The sequence below is a fragment of the Rhinoraja longicauda genome, chromosome 13 (assembly GCF_053455715.1).
Source record: "Rhinoraja longicauda isolate Sanriku21f chromosome 13, sRhiLon1.1, whole genome shotgun sequence".
Lineage (NCBI taxonomy): Eukaryota > Metazoa > Chordata > Chondrichthyes > Rajiformes > Arhynchobatidae > Rhinoraja > Rhinoraja longicauda.
This window is the reverse complement of record NC_135965.1, coordinates 28623455-28644267: the sequence shown is the minus strand read 5'-3', so window position 1 is coordinate 28644267 and position 20813 is coordinate 28623455. Positions and strand designations below refer to the sequence as shown.

The 20813-nt window shown below is 46.5% G+C and overlaps 1 protein-coding gene across 1 annotated transcript in view; it reads left to right on the top strand.

Annotated features, from left to right (window-relative positions):
- Positions 1-20246, top strand: part of LOC144599596 (glypican-1-like) — a 137546-nt gene extending 117300 nt beyond the window's left edge. The window contains exons 4-9 of the mRNA XM_078410664.1: positions 956-1121; positions 2233-2363; positions 5421-5552; positions 7820-7953; positions 16147-16322; positions 18939-20246. Of these exons, the coding sequence (XP_078266790.1) occupies positions 956-1121; positions 2233-2363; positions 5421-5552; positions 7820-7953; positions 16147-16322; positions 18939-19159 (960 nt within the window). The 3' untranslated portion in view covers positions 19160-20246. The remainder of the gene's footprint in view (positions 1-955; positions 1122-2232; positions 2364-5420; positions 5553-7819; positions 7954-16146; positions 16323-18938) is intronic.
- Positions 20247-20813: the final 567 nt, after the last annotated feature.

The window sequence follows — 20813 nt, the reverse complement described above, 5'->3', positions numbered from 1 at the left end:
CTAATACTATCCGACACACACGTTGGGGACAATTTACACTTATACCAAGCCAATTAAAATACAAACCTGTACGTCTTTGGAGTGTGGGAGGAAATCAAAGATCTCGGAGAAAACCCAAGCGGTCATGAAGAGAATGTACAAACTCCATATAGACAGCACCCATAGTCGGGATCGAACCCGGATCTCCAGCTCTCCAAGCGCTGCAAGGCAGCAACTCTACCGCTGTGCCACTGTGCCTTGTTGTGGTTGGAGGTTTTTTCCAGTACAAATTTGTTGCATTACATCAACGATTTCACTCCAGAGGAATATCATTTATCGCTCTGGACTATGGGAAAGACTTGCATTTCTGTGTCACCTCTCTTGATCTTGGGAAGTTATAAATGTCCTGCATTTGGCCTCTGTTGTAGTTGCCAGTGGAAGCACGGGAATTTTCATAAATGGGAATGAGAATATATTTTCCTGATGTTGTCTGAAGGATAAACATTAGCCAGGACACTGGGGGAAATTCTGCTGCTTGAGGAAATTGTGCCATGGGATATTTTACACCATGTTGAGACAGCAGATGGGGCCTCAATTTAACATGTCATCTAAAAGGTGCCATTTCCCAAAGTGCAGCACCTGTTCAATACTGTATTAACATGTCAGCCAATCTTATACATTCAGACCTCGAATATAGAAGCTTACAAAGCTTTGTAGCGTGGAAACGGTCCCTTTGGCACACTTTGTCAGTACCATTCACCCGCAAACTAGGGATAATTTACAGTGGCCAATTGAGCTACCAACCAGCACATGTTGGCGATGTGTGAGGAAATCAGAAGGGACTCAAGCAGTCAGACGGCAGTCGTGCAAATTCATTGAAGAGTGGTTCTTTTCCAACTATCCAAAGTTGCGCTACCTTTAGGCATTCCTCCCCTCTTTTCTCACTAATCCACATGCAACCTCTCTCTGCCAACAGGTGCCTCCAAGCCCTGAGTGTGTGCGAGCCATGATGAGGCTGATATATTGTCCCCACTGCCGGAGCATGGCGAGTGTGAAACCCTGCAACAATTACTGCCTCAACATCCTGAAGGGATGCTTGGCTAATCAAGCCGACCTGGACAGTGAATGGAGGAATCTAGTCGGTAAGATTCATGGTCATGGGGGTTGCAGGTTCGGTTGGTATCGGTGAGGTACATCGTGGATTCTAGGATTCAACATTTGGTACACAAGTAGATTCCTAAAGGGATATTTTCTTCATCCATCTTATTCTTCTGCGGATCTTAAGGCATCCGGAAATATTCTTGATTGGCTTATGTATCCAGAACTAGGGGTCTTGATTGGCTTATGTATCCAGTACCAGAGGTCTTGATTGGCTTATGTATCCAGAACCAGGGGTCTTGATGGCTTGTGTATCCAGAACCTGGGGTCTTGATTGGCTTATGTATCCAGAACCTGGGGTCTTGATTGGCTTCTGTATCCAAAACCAGGGGTCTTGATTGGCTTATGTATCCAGAACCTGGGGTCTTGATTGGCTTATGTATCCAGAACCAGGGGGTCTTGATTGACTTGTGTATCCAGAACCAGGGGTCTTGATTGGCTTATGTATCCAGAACCAGGGGTCTTGATTGGCTTCTGTATCCAAAACCAGGGGTCTTGATTGGCTTATGTATCCAGAACCAGGGGTCTTGATTGGCTTCTGTATCCAGAACCAAGGGTCTTGATTGGCTTGTGTATCCAGAACCAGGGGTCTTGATTGGCTTCTGTATCCAGAACCAGGGGTCTTGATTGGCTTGTGTATCCAGAACCAGTTGAAGAATGAGGGGTAGGCCTATTGGACTGAGATGAGGAAAAACTTTTTCACCCAGAGAGTTGTGAATCTGTGGCTTTCTCTGCCACAAAAGGCAGTGGAGGCCAATTCACTGGATGTTTTCAAGAGAGAGTTACAGTAAATCTAGCTCTTAGGGTTAACGGAATCAAGGGATATGGGGAAGAAGCAGGAACGGGGTACTAATTTTGGATGATCAGCCATGATCAAATTGAATGGCTCGAAGAGCAGAATGGCCTACTCCTGCACCTGTTTTCTATGTATCGTTGGTAGGAACCTGTATTCCTGGGAAGAGAGGTTTGTCCTGTGATGGACAGAGATATAAGGAGGGTTGGCCTGAACCAGGGACCTGTGTGGTGGAATGACTGATAAACGGATGGTGGGAGGAATTTCAACGCTGACCGTCTCTGTTCTGCTTGGTGTTCCAGACTCTATGCTTCAGGTGGCCGACAAGTTTAATGGTCCGTCAAACATGGAGTCGCTGGTTGATACAATTTATTTGAAGATCTCCGAAGCAATACAAACCATGCAAGACAACAGGGCTCACATTTCCTCAAAGGTAAGGAGCGTCACGGTGAAGAGTGTTAACACGGAGGTCGGCTTTACCCCTGTGCCCTGCCAACTATGATGAAAGATGATCCTCTTAAGAGATATGTGTGGGCAGAGTTGTGCCACATCATGAAGCAGTAAGTGGCATTGAGTTCGTGTTACACCATCAAGGTTTGTGCTACACCTTGCGATGGTTTACACATGCGATGGAATTAAAACTAGTGGATCAAGGTTATCGCAGGGATGGGGCTATTGCAATTTCATTTGAGGGGCTGTGTTTATAATTGGGAGTGGTACAATGGCTCAGCTGCTGGAAAGCCAGTGAGCCGGGTTCAATCCTGATCTTGCACTGGCCGTTCATTTTATCCAATACCTGTTTCCTACGGACGCTCTGGTTTCATACTACATGCCAAAATTGTGTGTATTGTGGGTTAACTGGCCACTGTAAATTGCCCCTTGTGTGTCAGTGAATGGTAGAACCTGAGGGGATGTGATGGGAATGTGGTGAGAATGGCTTACAGGGATGAATGAAGGGGGAATGGAATCACTCTGAGTTGACATGGACTGGATAGGCTGGCTTTGCATCCTACACTTTTGTAACGAAATATGAACCATGATCAGATGCATTATCTCATCTTTGGGGAAGAATTGATGATTGGTCAAAGTTAGTCTGATCTTATAAACCAGAGTGATAGAACTTTGAGTCTGAAGAAGTGTCTCAACCTGAAATCCATCACTCCATCTACTTCTTGTGCTGCTACTCAACCTTGTAAACCCGGTTGACTAATTAAATTGGCAGTGTTGGGTAGATCAACTCATCCAAAGGAAAGGCTGGGCTTTGGAAGTGTGACTTCATTTTCCTTATGCTTTTCCTGCCCCAAATTTACTTTCTGTTGGAGAAACCTTACTTCGTGGATTTACAGAGTCACTCGTGCTGAAACAGACAGTTTCTACAAGTCTCCAGGTGGTTTATCTTATTAATTCTTTAAGATAATGATTCTGCTTTGGTACAGCTGTTTCCACAACACATCAACCATTTCTGTCTCCCTTGTGGGGCGGCACAGTGACACAGCGGTGAAGTTGCTCCCTTACAGCACCAGAGATCCGGGTTTAATCCTGACTATGGATGTTGTCTGTATGGAGTTTGCACATTCTCCCTGTAACCACATCAGTTTTCTCCGGGTGCATTCCTCCCACACTCCAAAGATGTGTAGGTTTGTAGGTTAAATGGCTTCTGTAAATTGTCCCTAGGATTAAAACTACTGTTTGGTCGGCGCAGACTTGGTGGGCTGAAGGGCCTGTTTCCATGCTGGATCTGCAAAACTAAAATTAAAACCTCCCACCCTCTTGTTACCCACATTGCACACCACATTCTATCAGGTCTGTAATTAGCTCTCCAGTAAATATTAAAAATAAATCGCCTCTTTAATAGAACCTATTATCGATCTGTTTTTGTCTCTCAGCTAAGATCTGAAAGGAACTTCAGAATTCCAGAGGGATCATCATCATCATCATCATATATATACAGCCGGAAACAGGCCTTTTCGGCCCTCCAAGTCCGTGCCGCCCAGCGATCCCCGCACATTAACACTATCCTACACCCACTCGGGACAATTTTTACATTTACCCAGCCAATTAACCTACATACCTGTACGTCTTTGGAGTGGGGTCAGAGCAGAGCAGCTTTAGCAGCCCCAGAGAGGCTGGAGGCAGACCTGTCAGTGGGACTGGGCTGTTGAGGGGGAGGGTGTGATTAGGGAGAACGCCAGAGGATTAGGGAATGACTTTCAGACATCTGGATAAAGTTATCTCATCATCTCAGCAAAGTTGTGCAATTCTATTTGATCAAAAAAAAAGATAAACTGACGTCAAAACATAGGGAAAGGGAATAGAGGAAGAGAGAACATGAGAGGGTGGGGAACCTGACTAACGTGGTGCAGAGCAGGGCCTGGGGTCTTGAGTCTTCCGCAGAATGATTACCTTCCATCCCTAAGGTTTGTCCTAAACAAATCAACTTTGGTTGTCCTTGGGACAACTATCCTGACTGCCTGTAAACTGGAATTCATCCAAAACTCTAATCCCGATTCCAATATAACCCATTGCTGACTGAACCACATGCCCAGGATTTAAAAATTTCCATCCTTGTTTTGAAGTCTCGCCCTGGCAGCCCCATGCTGACTGAATGGGACAAAGTTGGTGAACTCAGTTGATTGAATCTCCCATCTTTCTCGCATCTTTGCAATAAGTTAATGTGAAATTGCATTTGGAGTGAAGTCATCTTCTCCAGCCTTGTATCTCCAGGCTTTGTCCATTCCCGGAATGGCGGGTCTGTTTCCCGGAATGGCGGGACTGTTTCCCGGAATTGCGGGACTATCGTATGTTGAAAGACTGGAGCGACTGGGCTTGTATACACTGGAATTCAGAAGGATGAGAGGGGATCTTATTGAAACGTATAAGATTATTAGTATTGGACACGCTAGAGGCAGGAAACATGTTCCCGATGTTGGGGGAGTCCAGAACCAGGGGCCACAGTTTAAGAATAAGGCGTAGGCCATTTAGAACGGAGACGAGGAAAAACTTTTTCATTCAGAGAGTTGTAAATCTGTGGAATTCTCTGCCTCAGAAGGCAGTGGAAGCCAATTCTCTGGATGCTTTCAAGAGAGACTTATATAGAGCTCTTAATGATAGTGGAGTCAGGGGGTATGGGAAGAGGGCAGGAACGGGGTACTGATTGTGGATGATCAGCCATGATCACATTGAATGGCGGTGCTGGCTCGAAGGGTCGAAGGGCCTATTCCTGCACCAATTGTCTATTGTCTATTTCTGGCCTCTCAAACATCGCTGATATTAACTGGAGCTGTGCAATGAGCTGATCTATGTTGTTTCAAACCACTGTAGTTACCATGGGGTGTCTTCCTTATTGCTCGGTATTGATGGAGAGCTCTTTCTCCATTGTTGTGCGACTGCATCGTGCCCAACGCCACCAATCCTGTTACCTATTTACATAAAACGATCAGATCTATTGAGATGTAAGCAGAATATGTTTGACAGTTTGTTTCTTTGCCAGGTTCTGCAGGGGTGTGGTAACCTCAAAACTCTGGCCAAACGTTCAGTGGAGGATGATGCAAGGAAACGTGGGAAGTCGTATGGGGTTGAGGAGAGGCCGGTCAGTTCAGTCACTCTACCCATGGACAGATTGGTGAGTGCGATTTCAACAGCAATTTGAACAGCAATTTGAACATTACAAATGCTGATTTTTTTTCCCATTAGAAAAATGGGGATACAAAGAGTCCTGGGAAGTGAAGGATTGGCGCTTTGGCAGCTGCAATGCAGAAGCAACTTCACCTACTGTAACCGTTGTTTTCAGCGAGCGCACATATATTTCGGCAAGACCAAGCGCAGACTGGGCAATCATTTCGCTGAACACTTGCGCTCAGTCCGCCTTGGCCAACATGGTCTCCCGGTAACGCCCTTTCCCATTCCTATACTGAACTTTGTCCTGGGCCTCCTCCACTGTCAGAGTGAGGCCACATGCAAATTGGAGGAGCAACACCTCATATTTCGTTAGGGCAGCTTACAACCCAGCGGTATGTTTGTTGATTACTCTAAATTTCATGTAACCCCTGCATTCCCTCTCTTCCCCCACCCTAGTTGCCCTACTAGTCCCACTGTTCACATCCTTGTATCCCTTAGTTATCACCTCTTCCCCCCCCCCCCCCCCCTGATAACAATGGGCCATTATGCACTCCACCCTTCCTTGGTCATCTGTTGCCAGCCCTGCTTTGTTCTGGCCTTTTCCTACCTCCAGTTCCCACCCCTCTACTTTCAGTCCGAAGAAGGGTCCCGACCCGAAACGTCACCCATCCTTTTTCTTCAGAAATGCTGCCTGACCTGTTTAGTTACTCCAGCACTTTTGTGTCTATTCTCGATATGGCCTATTATGCACACCCACATTACTTTAGGAACCCTTTCATCGTAAGTGGAAATTGCGATTGAATGCTTTATATAACTCTTCATCCACACCATAAGTGCTGCTTTATCTTGGTAAATGAGTACAATCCAACGCCTAACTTACAGTGGTTTGAAAGATGCTGTGTTGATCTGCACAGTGCATTTAGCACCACAGTGTACTTTCAACCACCAGTGGAGAAGTGATCATCAAGTCACAATGATAGTGAAAAAGGAAGCGGTGAAAAGTGTGGGAATACGGTAAGATAGTTCCCTGAAACCATCACTGCTCCTATCCATGGGATAAAGGGTATGTGGTCAAGTAACCAGTCATGTCAAGTCTAGTTTATTGTCACGTGCATAAGTACAGTGAGGTACATGTACAATGAAAATCTTGCCTGCAACAGCATCAAAGACTCGGACAAACGCAGAAAATCATAAATTAGATGTAAATTATACTTAATACTGCAATAAAAAGAGAATATGCAAAAAATATATAAGTGCTGAACACAATTAGAAAAAAAGGCTCCGATAGTGCATGCAGTGGTCCATGGACTGTAGCTGAGATAAGCCTTTATTGCTCCAGTGCGTCTATTGCTCCAGTGCAAGTGGTGATGTAGCACTCGCTGGAGTTGTGGACTTGCTCTGGGAGGCCTCTTCACTCTAGTGCCAAGTTACATCACTTATTATAAAGATATATAGATCAATTAAGTTCACCAACTTTGCATTAGCATTTCCAAACTGCATTGCCTCCAACAATTCCGACCATCCTGCTAATGCTCCTTGGGTCATGTAGACCTGCTTGGCATAAAGGGAACATATGCTTGCCTAATGGTTACATTGCGGTAATCTTTGGTGTTGACTGAAAAGAGAAATCTACAATATTTTGCCAGTATGTCGTTTATCAAGGATGATTCATAGCAGCCTCCAACATTCCCAAAGAGTCAGTGGACACTGCAGGCTCTGAATCCAGGGACCGCAGGCACAGATGTGTCCTTGGGAGAGGGAATGCGGGTCAGCTTGGGCAGAGCCCTTGACAGCCCACTGCCCGATCGAGTGAATAGCCATCTTGGCCAGGCTCCAGATCAGAGGGACTCCGACCAACATGTATGCTAATAAAAAGGCAGTGTGTATGACATTGGGGTTTGAAGGTCAGGGAGGTGAGGATTGAGTTTGATGTATTGGGCGACACAGTGGGTTCATGGTAGAGAGCAGCTGCCTTGCAGTGCCAGAGTCCCGGGTTTGATCTTGACTATGGGTACTGTCAGTACGGAGTTTGTACATTCTCCCTGTTGATTTTCTCTGGGTGCTCCTGAATCCTCCCACACTCCAAAGACATACAGGTTTATAGGTGAATTGGCTTCGGTTATAAAATTGTAAATTGTTCCTAGTGTGTGGGATAGTGTTAGTGTTCGGGGTAATCACTGGTTGGCACGAACTCAGTGGACTGACTGTCCTGTTTTCCGCGCTGTATCTCTAAACTCTAAACGTCCATTGCAACGATTGGCATCTTTTCAGGTTACCGAAGTCAAGATGAAGTTGCGAGACGTCAGAGAACTGTGGGTCACCTTGCCAAGTGTCCTGTGCAGCGAGAAGGTGACGGCTGGATCAGCCAACGAGGACAGGTGCTGGAACGGACAGAGCAGAGGGAGGTAAGAGGCTGCTCTTGGAGTAGTAAGAGGAGAAAGGTGAACCAACCTCCTTGTCTACTGTGAAGCACATCGTGCAGCTTGTAACATTGGTCCCGATTCTTAATTGGGAAAGGAGCAGAGGGAGCATTTTGATCTGGCAGCCATTACGTCAGGCAAGATGGAAGCTGGTCATTCAGCCCACCAAGACCGCGATGGCCACCAAACATCCAATTTCACCAACCCCATTTTATTTGCACCACATTCCCATCCAATTTTCCCAGATTATCCCACTCACCCTCACACGAGGGGCAAATTTCCGTGGTCATTTAACCTACCATTGAGAGAGGAAGGTGGAACAACAGACTGAATTCTGGGAATAGCACAGATTTTAGAGGAATGAAACAAGATCTTGTTAATATTGTATAAAATTCAGAAGGGCTTTGACAATGTCAAATCCCTATTTAGTGCCTCAAGAACCTGTGAGTCACGGATTAATGATAGCCCTGAATGAACTGAGATGAAGAGAAATCCATGCACTTAACAATTGGAAATCTGTGCAGTTCTGTACCCCAAGAACTGTGGGTGCTCACTCACTCAGTTCTTTCATGGTGGAGACAGGTGGATTTTCAGATGAAGATGTATGTGGATGGTGCGGGAAGACAGAGGTTCAAAAATGCAGGCTAATTGTTCTGAATAGCTTTTCTATTTGGTGCAGATGGATAGACAACACCAACGGCTGCTTGTGGTTTCAACCGTGAGGTGAAAGTAGACATGCATTTACCAAATTCCTGTTCCGTTTAACAGTTTTGAGACTAAAAACAATCTATGTTCCTGTGAACACTGAGAACGCTTAGTTGATTAGATCACGGCAGGCGTGGACTTCAGCTTAATTTCCCTGCCTTTCCACCATTACAATCAATGCAGTGAATCCTCTCCTAAGTGATCCCCAGCGACTGCAAAGTTGGCCAGTGTTTGATACTCTCAAATTTGAATGAGCAATTCTCAGATGGGAGCAGAGTCTTAGGTAGCAGATAAAGGCTGTTCATGGGGTTGGGAATCAATTCTCTGATCAATCAACATTCACGTTATTTTTTGCTTTTAGCAGTTAATTTCATGCTTGGGCTGAATCAACTCTTCTGCACTTGGTGTCTGGCTAAATCAATAGGCCTTGAGGGGGAGTTGTGTGTATCGGGAGAGGTAATTAGCACTGAGGAAGAACAGATGTTTAATCAAACTTGGGAGGATGGTATGGGTAATCGTGGAGCACTTAGCACATGGAAACGTGACAACAAATACCCCTGGCAGATTGCCGACTCATGTGACCCCCATCGGGAATGTCTCCCGTTTCATTGAGGAAAGGAGGACATATACTGCGCTTTGGCATTGAAAAGGAGGGAACATTTTTGGAGCGAAGGGTCTCGAGCCAAAACGTCGACTGTCTCTTTCCCACCATAGATTAGGGTGGCATGGAGGTGTAGTGGTAGAGTTGCTGCCTCACAGCACCAGAGACCTGGTTCGATCCTGACTACGGGCGCTGTCTGTACGGAGTTTGTACGTTCTCCCCAAGACCGCGTGGGTTTTCTCCGGGATCTCCGGTTTTAGCCCATAGCCCAAAGACGTACAAGTTTGTAGGTTAATTGGCTTTGGTAAAGATTGTAAATCTCCCTAGTGTTAGGACAGTGCTAGTGTACAGGGATCGATGGTCGGTGCGGACTTGGTGGGCTTTCGGGCCTGTTTCTGCGCTGCATCTCTAAACTAAACTAAGATTCTGCCTGACCCATTGAGTTCTTCTGGCAGATCGTTCAGCAGCATTTTAGTAAAGTTATTTTTAATTAGTGTGAAAATGTACATGCTCTGGTCTGCTAAATTGAAGTATTAATCGGGAGCCAATGACTATTTCATTCACTAGTCCTATCTATTCACAAACGGATTCAGTTCAGCACTGAAGAGTCCTTGACCTGAAACATTGGCTCTATTTCTCACTCTCAGGTGCTGCATGATCGGCTGAGTATATCTGGCAATATCTATATTTAGACTTTAATTTTAGACTAGAGATACAGTGCGGAAACAATCCTTTTGCCCCACCGATTCCATGTCCCATACATTAACACTATCCTACACGTTAGGGATAATTTACAATTATACCAAAGTCAATTAATCTACAAACCTGTACGTCTTTGGTGTGGGAGGAATCTGGAGCACCTGGCGAAAACCAGGTGGTTTTCATGGTTTGGTATCCAGGTTGAAACTGGGTGGGGGAGAAACACTGAGATTTGCATTTCAATTGTATGGCTCGGTAAAATATGGCGCAGTGTATGAAATATGTTTTTGCAGAAATCATTTTGCACAGAATGTTTTCTTGCGTTAGTCCCTGAGTGGGAATAGCTGCCGTGGCCCATGACAGGAAGTTTGCGCGCGCGCTCCATAGAGATGATTCTTTTTGACCATGCACCTTGCTGTTCCTTCCGGCCGTACTAATATGTGGAACACTACCGGGCATATAAGACCATTGGAAATCAAACAAAAAATGCAAACGCTGGAAATGTGAAATAAAATCAAGATGCCAGAGGCAGGTCAGACAGCGTTCGCGGAAGAAGTTGGCATTTCAGCTTGAAGACCCTTCATCATATAAGACTCAAATGCATCATTAATTAGAAGGTAGACACAAAATGCTGGAGTAACTCAACGGGTCAGGCAGCATCTCGGGAGAGAAGGAATGGGTGATGCAAGAACAAGAAATTGCAGATGCTGGAATCTTGATCAAAAACAAAAAAGTGTGGAAGAACTCAGTGGGTCAGGTAACGTCCCTGGAGAGACTGGACAGATAACGTTACGGTCGGGACCCACACCAACCCTTCTGACCTAGGCCTCCTCCATCTTCACAGTGAGGTGTCATGCAAACCAGAAGAACCGCACCTTATAATCCACTTGGGGAGCTAACAACCTCATGGTATGAACATTGAATTCTCCCAATTTAACTATTACCTCCCGACTCTCTCTCTTTCTGCTGCCCCCCCCCCCCCCCCCCCATCATGATCCTCATACATTTCTCCCACAATCACCCATCACTCAAGTGACCTTGCTCCTTTCCACTCTGTGTGCTCATCTCCCATCTCCTCGTGCCATATTTCTCTTTTATTCTTCCCTATTTCCCCTCCCCACTGTCCCCTTTCACCCATAACCCTCCCTTCGCCATGACATTTCACTCTGCTTCATTTTTCCTTATCTGACATGCTTTAGTCTCCTTTCCATCCCCAACCATTGTCACTTACTCCACCTATCTGCCTATCACCACCACCAACCACCCCTCACCCCAAGACCACTCACCTGCATTCACTTATCAGTGGCCAGGCTTTGCCCCACCCTCGCCTCCCTTTTCCAACTTTCACCTCCCTTCTCCATCTCTCTTAAGAAAGGTTCCAACCCAATACGTCCTCTGTCCATTCCTGCCTGAAGGGCATTGCCGAGTGAAGAGCATTGCCCCAAGCTGCAAAGCCTCAGTTTGTGTTGTTGCAAGTTGACAGGACTAACTCTCGCTGGGATAGTCAGAGTGATTGAGAGTTAATTGTCTCATGCAGCTCAGAAACAGGCCACTCGGCCCACCAAGCACGTACCAATCATCAAGCACCCATCTTCTACACTAATCCAATACTAATAACATTTTATTCTCCCCAAGTTCCCGACAACTCCTCCAGGATACTACCACTCACTACATACTAAAGGCCCAGTTAGTATACCAACACACATGTCTGTGATGTGGAAGAAAACCAGAGCACGGGGAGAGGGGGATGGGGGGGAGGGGAAGGGGGGAACCGTCATGGTCACAGGTAAATGTGCAAACTCCACCACTGGCAGTCTGAATTGAACCTGGCTCATTGGTGCCAACAGGCTGTGGTTCTACCAGCTGGGCCATTGCGCTGCCCTTTTTGAAAGGCATTTACTTTGACGCTGGATGGCTGTTATCACACATCCTCGGGTCTATGAGTACCAGAAAATATGCTGTGCGTGTGTGAGTTGTCCCTCCCAATTGTGTCTGGACATAAGATGAAAAGCTGCCTTTTGCAAAGTCTCCGGCCCTCCTTGTGATGAACTGGGTGATGTTCGATGGTATAATCCAGCCTGGCATCATGGGACACAAAGCTCCCCTGCGATGACCTTGTTCGGGAGCGATGAGTAGACTTTCCATTCATCCTATCTGAGGCTATTTTCTTTCATTGATTATTGCCCTGAGCAATTACCCAAAGGAATATTGCAGCTTTAAGTAATAGGAAGATGTTTTATATCTCTTTACAACAGAAAATAGAAATTTATCGTTTGAGTGGATTTCTAATTAAAAATCTTATTGACTGAAACCCAGAGGTAGGAGTCTGGGCGGGGACCCAGAGCTATTCAGTACGATATTCGATTCCACGATCTATATCTCAACAGTGGTGGTACTTATCCATTCTGAGATTTACTTCCCGTCCCTGGACTGCAACTTGCATTATTCTGCTCTAGTGCAGCGCCTGATTGCACACATGCAGTGCACCCTTTTATTGGGTGACTAGATAACGTGTTCATGCAGTAATGTAAACACCCAGGTTCAGCAATGCATGCGGAAACCTGATGGATGTGTGGGAAGTTGTACGTGTGTGTACGTGTACCAGCATTTACACGAGCCGTCAGCAAAATGCACTTCATTGACTTGCCCAGGTTACTCTCACAACACCTCTGCAACCCACGTCCACTCTTACCAAGAAGGATAAGGTAGCAGATGTACAGGGGCACCACCATCTGTAGGCTCCTCTCCAAGCTGCACACCATCCTGACGTTGAAATATATTGCCAGTCCTTCATCGTTGTTGGATCCGAATCGTGAAACTCGCTGCCCAGCAGCACTGCAGGAGCCCCTTCAGCAGGGCTGCCGCGGTTGGAGTAGACTTTAGAGATACGGCCCAGAAACAGGCCCTTCAGACAACCGAGTCCGCCCCAACCAGTGATCACTCCCTACACTACCACGATCCTACCAACTAAGGGCAATTGTATGTCTTTGGAGTGTGGGAAGAACCAGAGCAGTCAGAGAAAACCCAGGCGGTCACGGGGAGAATGTACACACTCCGTACAGACGGCACCCGTGGGTCAGGATTGCAGCTGGGTCTGTGCTGCTGTAAGGCAGCAACATTACCACTGTGCCTACCGCTCCCACATAGATGCTGGTTAATGCACAAAGTGGAATGTATGCATGTGAGGGAGAGTGTGTGTGTACATGAACTCTAACTTCACGTTCCTAGTTTTGTCGTGTGGCTTTGTGTTTGAGTGAAGTTCCGAAGTTTCGCTCAAAGCCAAGATTCTGATGTTGCCGATCTAAATGTTGTTGGGGGACAGTGTCTTATCAACTCAGTGCATTATATCTTCCTAGTTAGGCACTGAACAGGAGAGGATGGCAGCACAGTGCCTGGGCCCCTGCTGTGTGTGTTTATTTGGCTGAAGGTATCGTCGCGTTTTCTGAGACTAGATTAGGGGGTGTGGGCCGGGGGTGGGGGGGGGGGGTAAATGTCCTGATAGCAACAGGACATGTGAACGTGTACCTGTGGATTGAGAAGTGTTAGCTGTTTGACCATGCAAGGCATCGCAAGTAATGGTACTTCTGCTGACCCAGTGCCTGTGCAGCACTTAGCATCAGGGTTATTCGGTATTGACCCTGATTGATTCTTTACTATCCTAATTCAACAAGGGGGAGTTGATACAAATTGTAGTGTCCATATTCATTTCCTCAATAAGACTAGGCAGGAAGGGCTTGCATTAAACAGCACCTGCTCCTCTGTGGCTCATTGAACATCTGGCCCTTTATTTAACAAGCAGGACATTTGGCCAGAAGTGTTCCTTAAGTGCTTGAAAATACCCTCGGACTGTTCCTGGAGATAGTGAATGATATTATCCAATCTAATATTTCAAATCATTATATCTGGAGCTGTCAAACATGAAACTGACAGGGATTGCTCTCCCATCCTCTCCTAAGATGAAATGTGGAATTATCGAAAAGGTGTGGCCATTCAACCTGTCCAATCCATGCTGCCTGAAATGTGAGTCCCGTGAGACACTCCTATTACCCAGCACTGTGGGCTGACCTGTCATGGGTTTTCACAGGCATTTGAGTGCACTTTAAAAAGTGGTGATAGTTTTTGCTTCCACCATCCTTATAGACAATGAGCTCCTGATCCGGCCACCCTTTGGATGAACGCAGAGCATAGAACACCACAGGAACAGGCCCTTTGACTTCTCCGACTTCTCCTTTGACTCCTCCCACTTCCTCCAAACCAGAGGCGTAGCTATGAGCACTCGCATGGGCCCTAGCTACGCCTGCCTCTTTGTCGGGTACGTCGAACAATCCCTGTTCCAGACGTACACTGGCCCCATCCACGAACTCTACCTCCGCTACATCGACGACTGCATTGGTGCTACCTCTTGCACCCATGCAGAACTCACTGACTTCATACACTTCACCTCCAATTTCCATCCTGCCCTTAAATATACCTGGACTATCTCTGACATCTCCCTCCCATTTCTGGACCTCACCATTTCCATCACAGGAGACAGACTAGTGACGGACATTTACTACAAGCCCACTGACTCGCACAGCTATCTGAACTACACTTCTTCCCACCCGGTCCCCTGCAAAAGGTCTATGCCTTACTCCCAATTCCTCCGTCTACGCCGCATCTGCGCCCGGGATGAGGTGTTTCACACTAGGGCTTCAGAGATGTCCTCGTTCTTCAGAAAACAGGGATTCCCCTCCTCCATTATAGATGAGGCTCTCACTAGGGTCTCTTCTACATCCCGCAGCTCCGCTCTTGCTCCCCCTCCCCCCACTCGCAACAAGGACAGAATCCCCCTCGTTCTCACCTTCCACCCCACCAGCCAGCGGATCCAACATATCATCCACCAACATTTCCGTCACCTACAACGGGACCCCACCACTGGCCATATCTTCCCATCCCCTCCCCTCTCTGCGTTCCGCAGAGACCGTTCCCTCCGTAACTCCCCGGTCCACTCGTCCCTTCCTACCCAAAACACCCCAACCCCGGGCACTTTCCCCTGCAACCGCACGAGATGCAACACCTGTCCCTTTACCTCCCCCCTCAACTCCATCCAAGGACCCAAACAGTCTTTCCAGGTGAGACAAAGGTTCACCTGCACCTCCTCCAACCTCATCTATTGCATCCGCTGCTCTAGATGTCAACTTATTTACATCGGCGAAACCAAGCGCAGGCTCGGCGATCGCTTCGCTGAACACCTGCGCTCGGTCCGCATTAACAAAACTGATCTCCCGGTGGCCGAGCACTTTAACTCCCCCTCCCATTCCCAGTCTGACCTTTCTGTCATGGGCCTCCTCCAGTGCCATAGTGAGGCCCACCGGAAATTGGAGGAACAGCACCTCATATTTCGCCTGGGCATTTTGCAGCCCGGCGGTATGAACGTCGACTTCTCCAACTTTAGATAGCTCCTCTGTCCCTCCCTTCCCCTCCTCCTTCCCAGATCTCCCTCTATCTTCCTGTCTCCACCTATATCCTTCCTTTGTCCCGCCCCCCTGACATCAGTCTGAAGAAGGGTCTCGACCCGAAACGTCACCCATTCCTTCTCTCCCGAGATGCTGCCCGACCTGCTGAGTTACTCCAGCATTTTGTGAATAAATCGATTTGTACCAGCATCTGCATTTATTTTCTTATACAGGAACAGACCCTTTGACCCACAATGATGATGTCAAATAAAACTATTCCCTTTTGCCTGTACCTTCTTCCCACCCCTCCATTCCCTGCATATCCATGTATCTATCTAAAAGCCTCTTTTTTTTACTGCACTACCACCCTTGGCAGTGTGTTCCAGGCACTTCCCACTTGCTGTGTAAAATAAGTTGCCCCACATATCTCCCTTTCAACTTTCCCCCTCTGATCTAAAAAGTTATTTCCTATTTGTATTTAAAGTTTAAATCCTGGAATAAAGGCTCTGACTGTCTACCCTATCTACGCTCATATAATTTTATAAACCGTGCCAGGTCTCCCTCAGGCTCTGATTCTCCAGAGGAAATAATCTCAAGTTTATCCAACCTCTCCTTATGGCTAATGTCATGTAATTGGTTTCTGAATGCAAGTAAATAGAGGCACCCTGGCCACCTGTCAGGCTGCTGTGTTGTCTGTACTAGACTAATATCTAACTACTCTGTGATCTCTCGTGGCAGGTACCTCCCAGAGGTCATGTCAGACGGACTGGCCAGTCAGATAAATAATCCGGAGGTCGAGGTGGACATCACAAAACCGGACATGACCGTTCGGCAGCAGATCATGCAGTTACGAATAATGACCAATCGGCTGCGGAATGCCTACAATGGCAACGACGTGGATTTCCAGGACACCAGTGAGTTCCGGCCCCGCTATAACGCCTGTGATGTTTGGTTCCAGTGCATGCATCTCGGCGCACTCATGTGAATGGCGGTTGCCTGCTGCACCTCCTTTTTAATGCATTAATCGTGCAAACAAAATTCGTGCTCCCTCCATTTCCCACTGAAGGAAATTCTTTCGCGACTTTCTGTGTAAATGAAAATATAAAAACGCCGTTGCTGGAGCCCTGAAAGCAAAACAAAAGAACTCCTGGGAAAAAATGCAGCAAATCAGGCAACATCTGTGGAAAGAGAAAGCTTTCGGGTCTTCATGCTGTTCTTATGATCTGTCCCAGACTGGAAGAATTGACTGTTTCTCTTTCTCCAGTTTCTCTTTCCTCAGATTCTGTCTGACGTGCTGAGTTTTCCAACGTTTTCTGATTTTGTTTCTGGCCTTTTGCATACTTTACTCCTTGTTCAACTGCAAGTTAACAGCCAGCCATAGTACTTCTCATCTTCTATTCCAATTTTATGTCAACATGTCTGCTGCTGATGGCATCAATGTGACAGGGAGACGCACTGGGTTTAACAGCAGCAGAAAATGCTCAGTCCAGTTTCCCACAGCAGGAAACGCTCAGTCAAAGTTAGCCTGTCCCTCTTGATTTTACCCCTCTTTCTCCATTCTTTTCACTCTCCATTTTCAAGCACACTGCCCCTCCTCCCTCCATCCCTGTTTTCCCTCCTCCACACGATAGCCACATTGTTTCCCAGTGGACATTGGGCTAATGAGATGCCAGCTGCAGGCTGCAGCTGCTCTCTGTGTGAACGCTTGAGTTGGCTTCTGGCATTTTAAGCGGGGAGAAAACTACGAATGCAGTTTCTTAAAGCAAGGACATCCTGATATTGTGATGATTTTCCTTTGCGACACCTGTTTTTGTGTTTTGGCAAGACCATTTTAACTCACCAGAAATGGCCAATCTCATCTTTCTGAACAATTTTATATTAAAGAGGCTCATTTAGTTGCTCGATCCTTCACAAACTCCCATGATGTTTTACAAGGGTTGGTGTCGTCTTCCCTATTTAATCTTCCCTTTCCATTATTATCCCTTTACACTCCCTCCTCCATTCCCTCTCTCCCTGCTCTTATTTAATTTACTTCATTTTTCTCTCCCGTTTCCTTCCCTTCCCTTCCTTCTGCCCTTTTTTCTTTCCCTCTGCATTCTATTCTTACTTACAGTCCTTTTCTCATTATCCCCTACTTCTCCCCTCTTCTGCATATTTGATTACATTATTTCCCGTTGGCTTCACTTTTGCAAGGCCACTTGAGACCAATTGTCACAATTCCATGTTCTTCATCAAAATGGTCCAGAATAGCTGCCAACCCCTCCGAAGTTCTGAGGATGGCAGATTATCTGCGTTTTACAAAACATTCTTCATCTCTTGAGGGTGTCACAATGCAGCTGATGAAGCCACTGCCCCACAGTATAAATGGCCCGGGTTCGAACCTGGCCTTGGTTGCTGTCTGTATGAAGTTTGCACATTCTCCCTGTGCCCACGTGGGTTTCCTCCAGGTGCTCCGGTTTCTTCCCACATTCCAAAAAACGTCTGGGTTTGTAGGTTAATTGGCATCTGTAAATTGCCCCTTGTAAGTGGATGTAAAATTGGGATAACATAATGGGAACTAGTGTGAACAGGTGAGCGATGGTCTGCGTGGCCTGTTTTCCTGCTGTATCTTTCGTTGAATCCTGAACTGCAGACTATGTTCATCATCACTTATTGTTCCTTACCTGACCTTTATCCCTTTGCCCAAATGCTCGGAGATTTGAGAGTTGTCCCCAAAAGAATGTTGAGGTTTAACCTGTAGCCATTGCAGATGATAGGGAACTGGTCTTGGTGCGAGTTTTGGGTCTAAAGATTTGAACTGTCTTAATGCTAGAGAATAGAATGGACGTTACAGTGGCACAGCAGTAGAGTTGCTGCCTTACAGCACCAGAGACACGGGTTCAATCCTGACTGCGGGTGCTGACTGTGTGTGCGGAGTTCCTACATTCTCCCTGTGACTGCGTGCGATTTCTCTGGGCACTCCAGTTACCTTTCACACCCCAAAGACATACAGGTTTTGTAGGTTAATTGGCATCTATAAAATTGAAAATTGCCCCCAAGTGTGAGGATTATGCTGGCCAGTGCGGACTCTGTGGGCCAAATGACCTGTTTCCGAGTCGTCAAGTCCAAACAATGTGGGAATTCAGCAAAGAATATGTTGGAATGGGCAGGTACAGAGGCTAGAACCCTCTGTGTTCCTCTGGTGCTGTCTGTGAGGAGTTTGCATATTCTCCCTGTGACCACATGGGTCTCTTCCAGGTGCTCCGATTCCTCCCACACCCGAAGAAGTGCAGATCGATAGTTGCCCCTGTTGTGTAGGCGCATGGTAGAATCTGAGGGGTGATGATGAGAATGTGCAGAAAATAAAAACGTGATTATTATAGGATCAGTGTAAGTGGGGGGGGGGGGGGGTTTAGGGGGCCTGAGGGTCAGCATTGACTCGTGGGCTGCAGGGCTTGATTCTGTACTCTATGACTCCAAAGCCTAAACTGAGCCCCCGCTCCCCCCCCCCCCCCCCCCCCCTTCATTAACGCCATTGTCTTGCCCCCCAGGTGACGACAGCAGTGGATCTGGAAGCGGCGACGCCTGTTCGGAGAATGGCTGCGGTTGGAGAAGGTCCTTCAACGTGGCGACAAGGTCTCCCGTGGTCTATGCCATCCCGGAACAGAGCGAGAAAACCAAAGGCGGAAGCAGCAGTGAGGCACTGCGACACTCGGCCGGCTTCTTCCACTTGCTATCCTTGGCCATCGCCCTGCTTTATTTCTGTCGGTAGAATCTTTCACAGGGCTTGAGAGAGGGTGAGAGAGAGAGAGAATGAGAAAGAAAGAGGGAGAGAGAGAGAGAGAGAGAGAGAGAGACTGAGGCAAAATCTTTGCCAAATGGACAAGAGTTTTGTTTAACTTTGCAACATTTAAAAAAAAATCTTTTGGCTATTTGTAAGTTGTGGCAGTGCTGGAGGTGAACACACACTTGAATCTTTGGAAGGCTTGGGGAGGGGAGTTTGCTCTGAGCGGCTTGAGAAGGGTCTTGCATTCTTCAAGCCTGATTCTATTTCCAGCTTGGGACATCCAGTTGATCTGATCACCTGTTGACAATGCAGCACATGTACACACACTGGCTCCCTCTGGGAGGCCGAGTGCTTTCCAAGCATCGAGAGACGAGAAATAAAAATATCCTAATTATGACACTGAACTTCTTGACTTGAAAATAAACGTCCCAACAAAGTATTATCAGATACATTGCATTGACTGTATGAACAGCCACCGGGGGATGTCATTTTGGGTATTAACCCTATGGTTGCAAGTAAATTACATCATTATAGATTACCAGGAGCTCTCTCCTTGGATTTCTTTTCCCAATAACAAGGCCATCCATTTCTTTTTAGTTGATAGTATATGGAGCATTGGTATAAATGTTTGTGAGATATGAAAGCAAAGCGGTTGTTGACAATTCCCAAAGGGTCAGGAATAACTGATACTACTTGTGTAGTTTTAACACTGTCAAGTTGGTAGAGAATGCATAATTAAGGGGGGGGGGTGGGTTAGTGGCTGGGAGTTGGGGAGGTTATGGTCACTGGGAGTCAAGCATTTGTCTATTGCAGGAAACCACACATGCAAATTGTTTACACTGGGCTTTCTTTCGAACGGTTATCAGAAAGATCGAATAGGCAGAGAAGATGTTTTTTAAAACAAAGAAATAAATAAGGATATAAGCACAGACTTGCCAAAGGCCCAACTTCAGGTTGACATGGAGGCAGCTATTCAAACTTTAGACACTGCCCAGGAGAATAAGTAAAAGGTTTCAGTACTTGCTGGTTTCTGAATCTTCACCTTTGTGAAAGAATGTGGCCAATGAGTGGGTGTGGGCTTTGTGTGAGGGGGGGGTGGGGGGTGGGTGGTGTATGATGGCAAAATCGAATGGTTCTTAGAATTGATCCTGCCTTTGTGCATTGTGCATTATGTGGTAGAAGTGTTGTAGCATTGTTGTGTTTTAAAACATGGGTGTCACTTTGAACCCAAAAGACAGTGGCCAGCGGGTAAAAGCCCTGTGACCTGAGCTGGAATGGTGGGAAATGTTGGGCTAGAATTGCCACAATTGCAAAAAATAAAGCAAGAAAAAAAACTGACCGAATTGAATATAATCCGAATATCTCGGTGAGTGGCAGGGGAGTTGTGAGAAGGTGCCTGTGATCCAGATGTCGAAAATCTCTCCGGTTTCCTATTCATGCTAGGATTTAACTTAGTCCTCAATGTTGTTTTTAGGCTTTACAGCTTTTTGGGGGGGAGAAAAATAAAGTACAAAATCACACACCGTAAATTAAATTGCAAGATGACACAAAAATGCATGCTATCGTCCAACTTATTTATATATGTCCTACGAATTTTGTTTTAGGTTTCCAGATCTCTGCATAATTTAATAATTTCTTT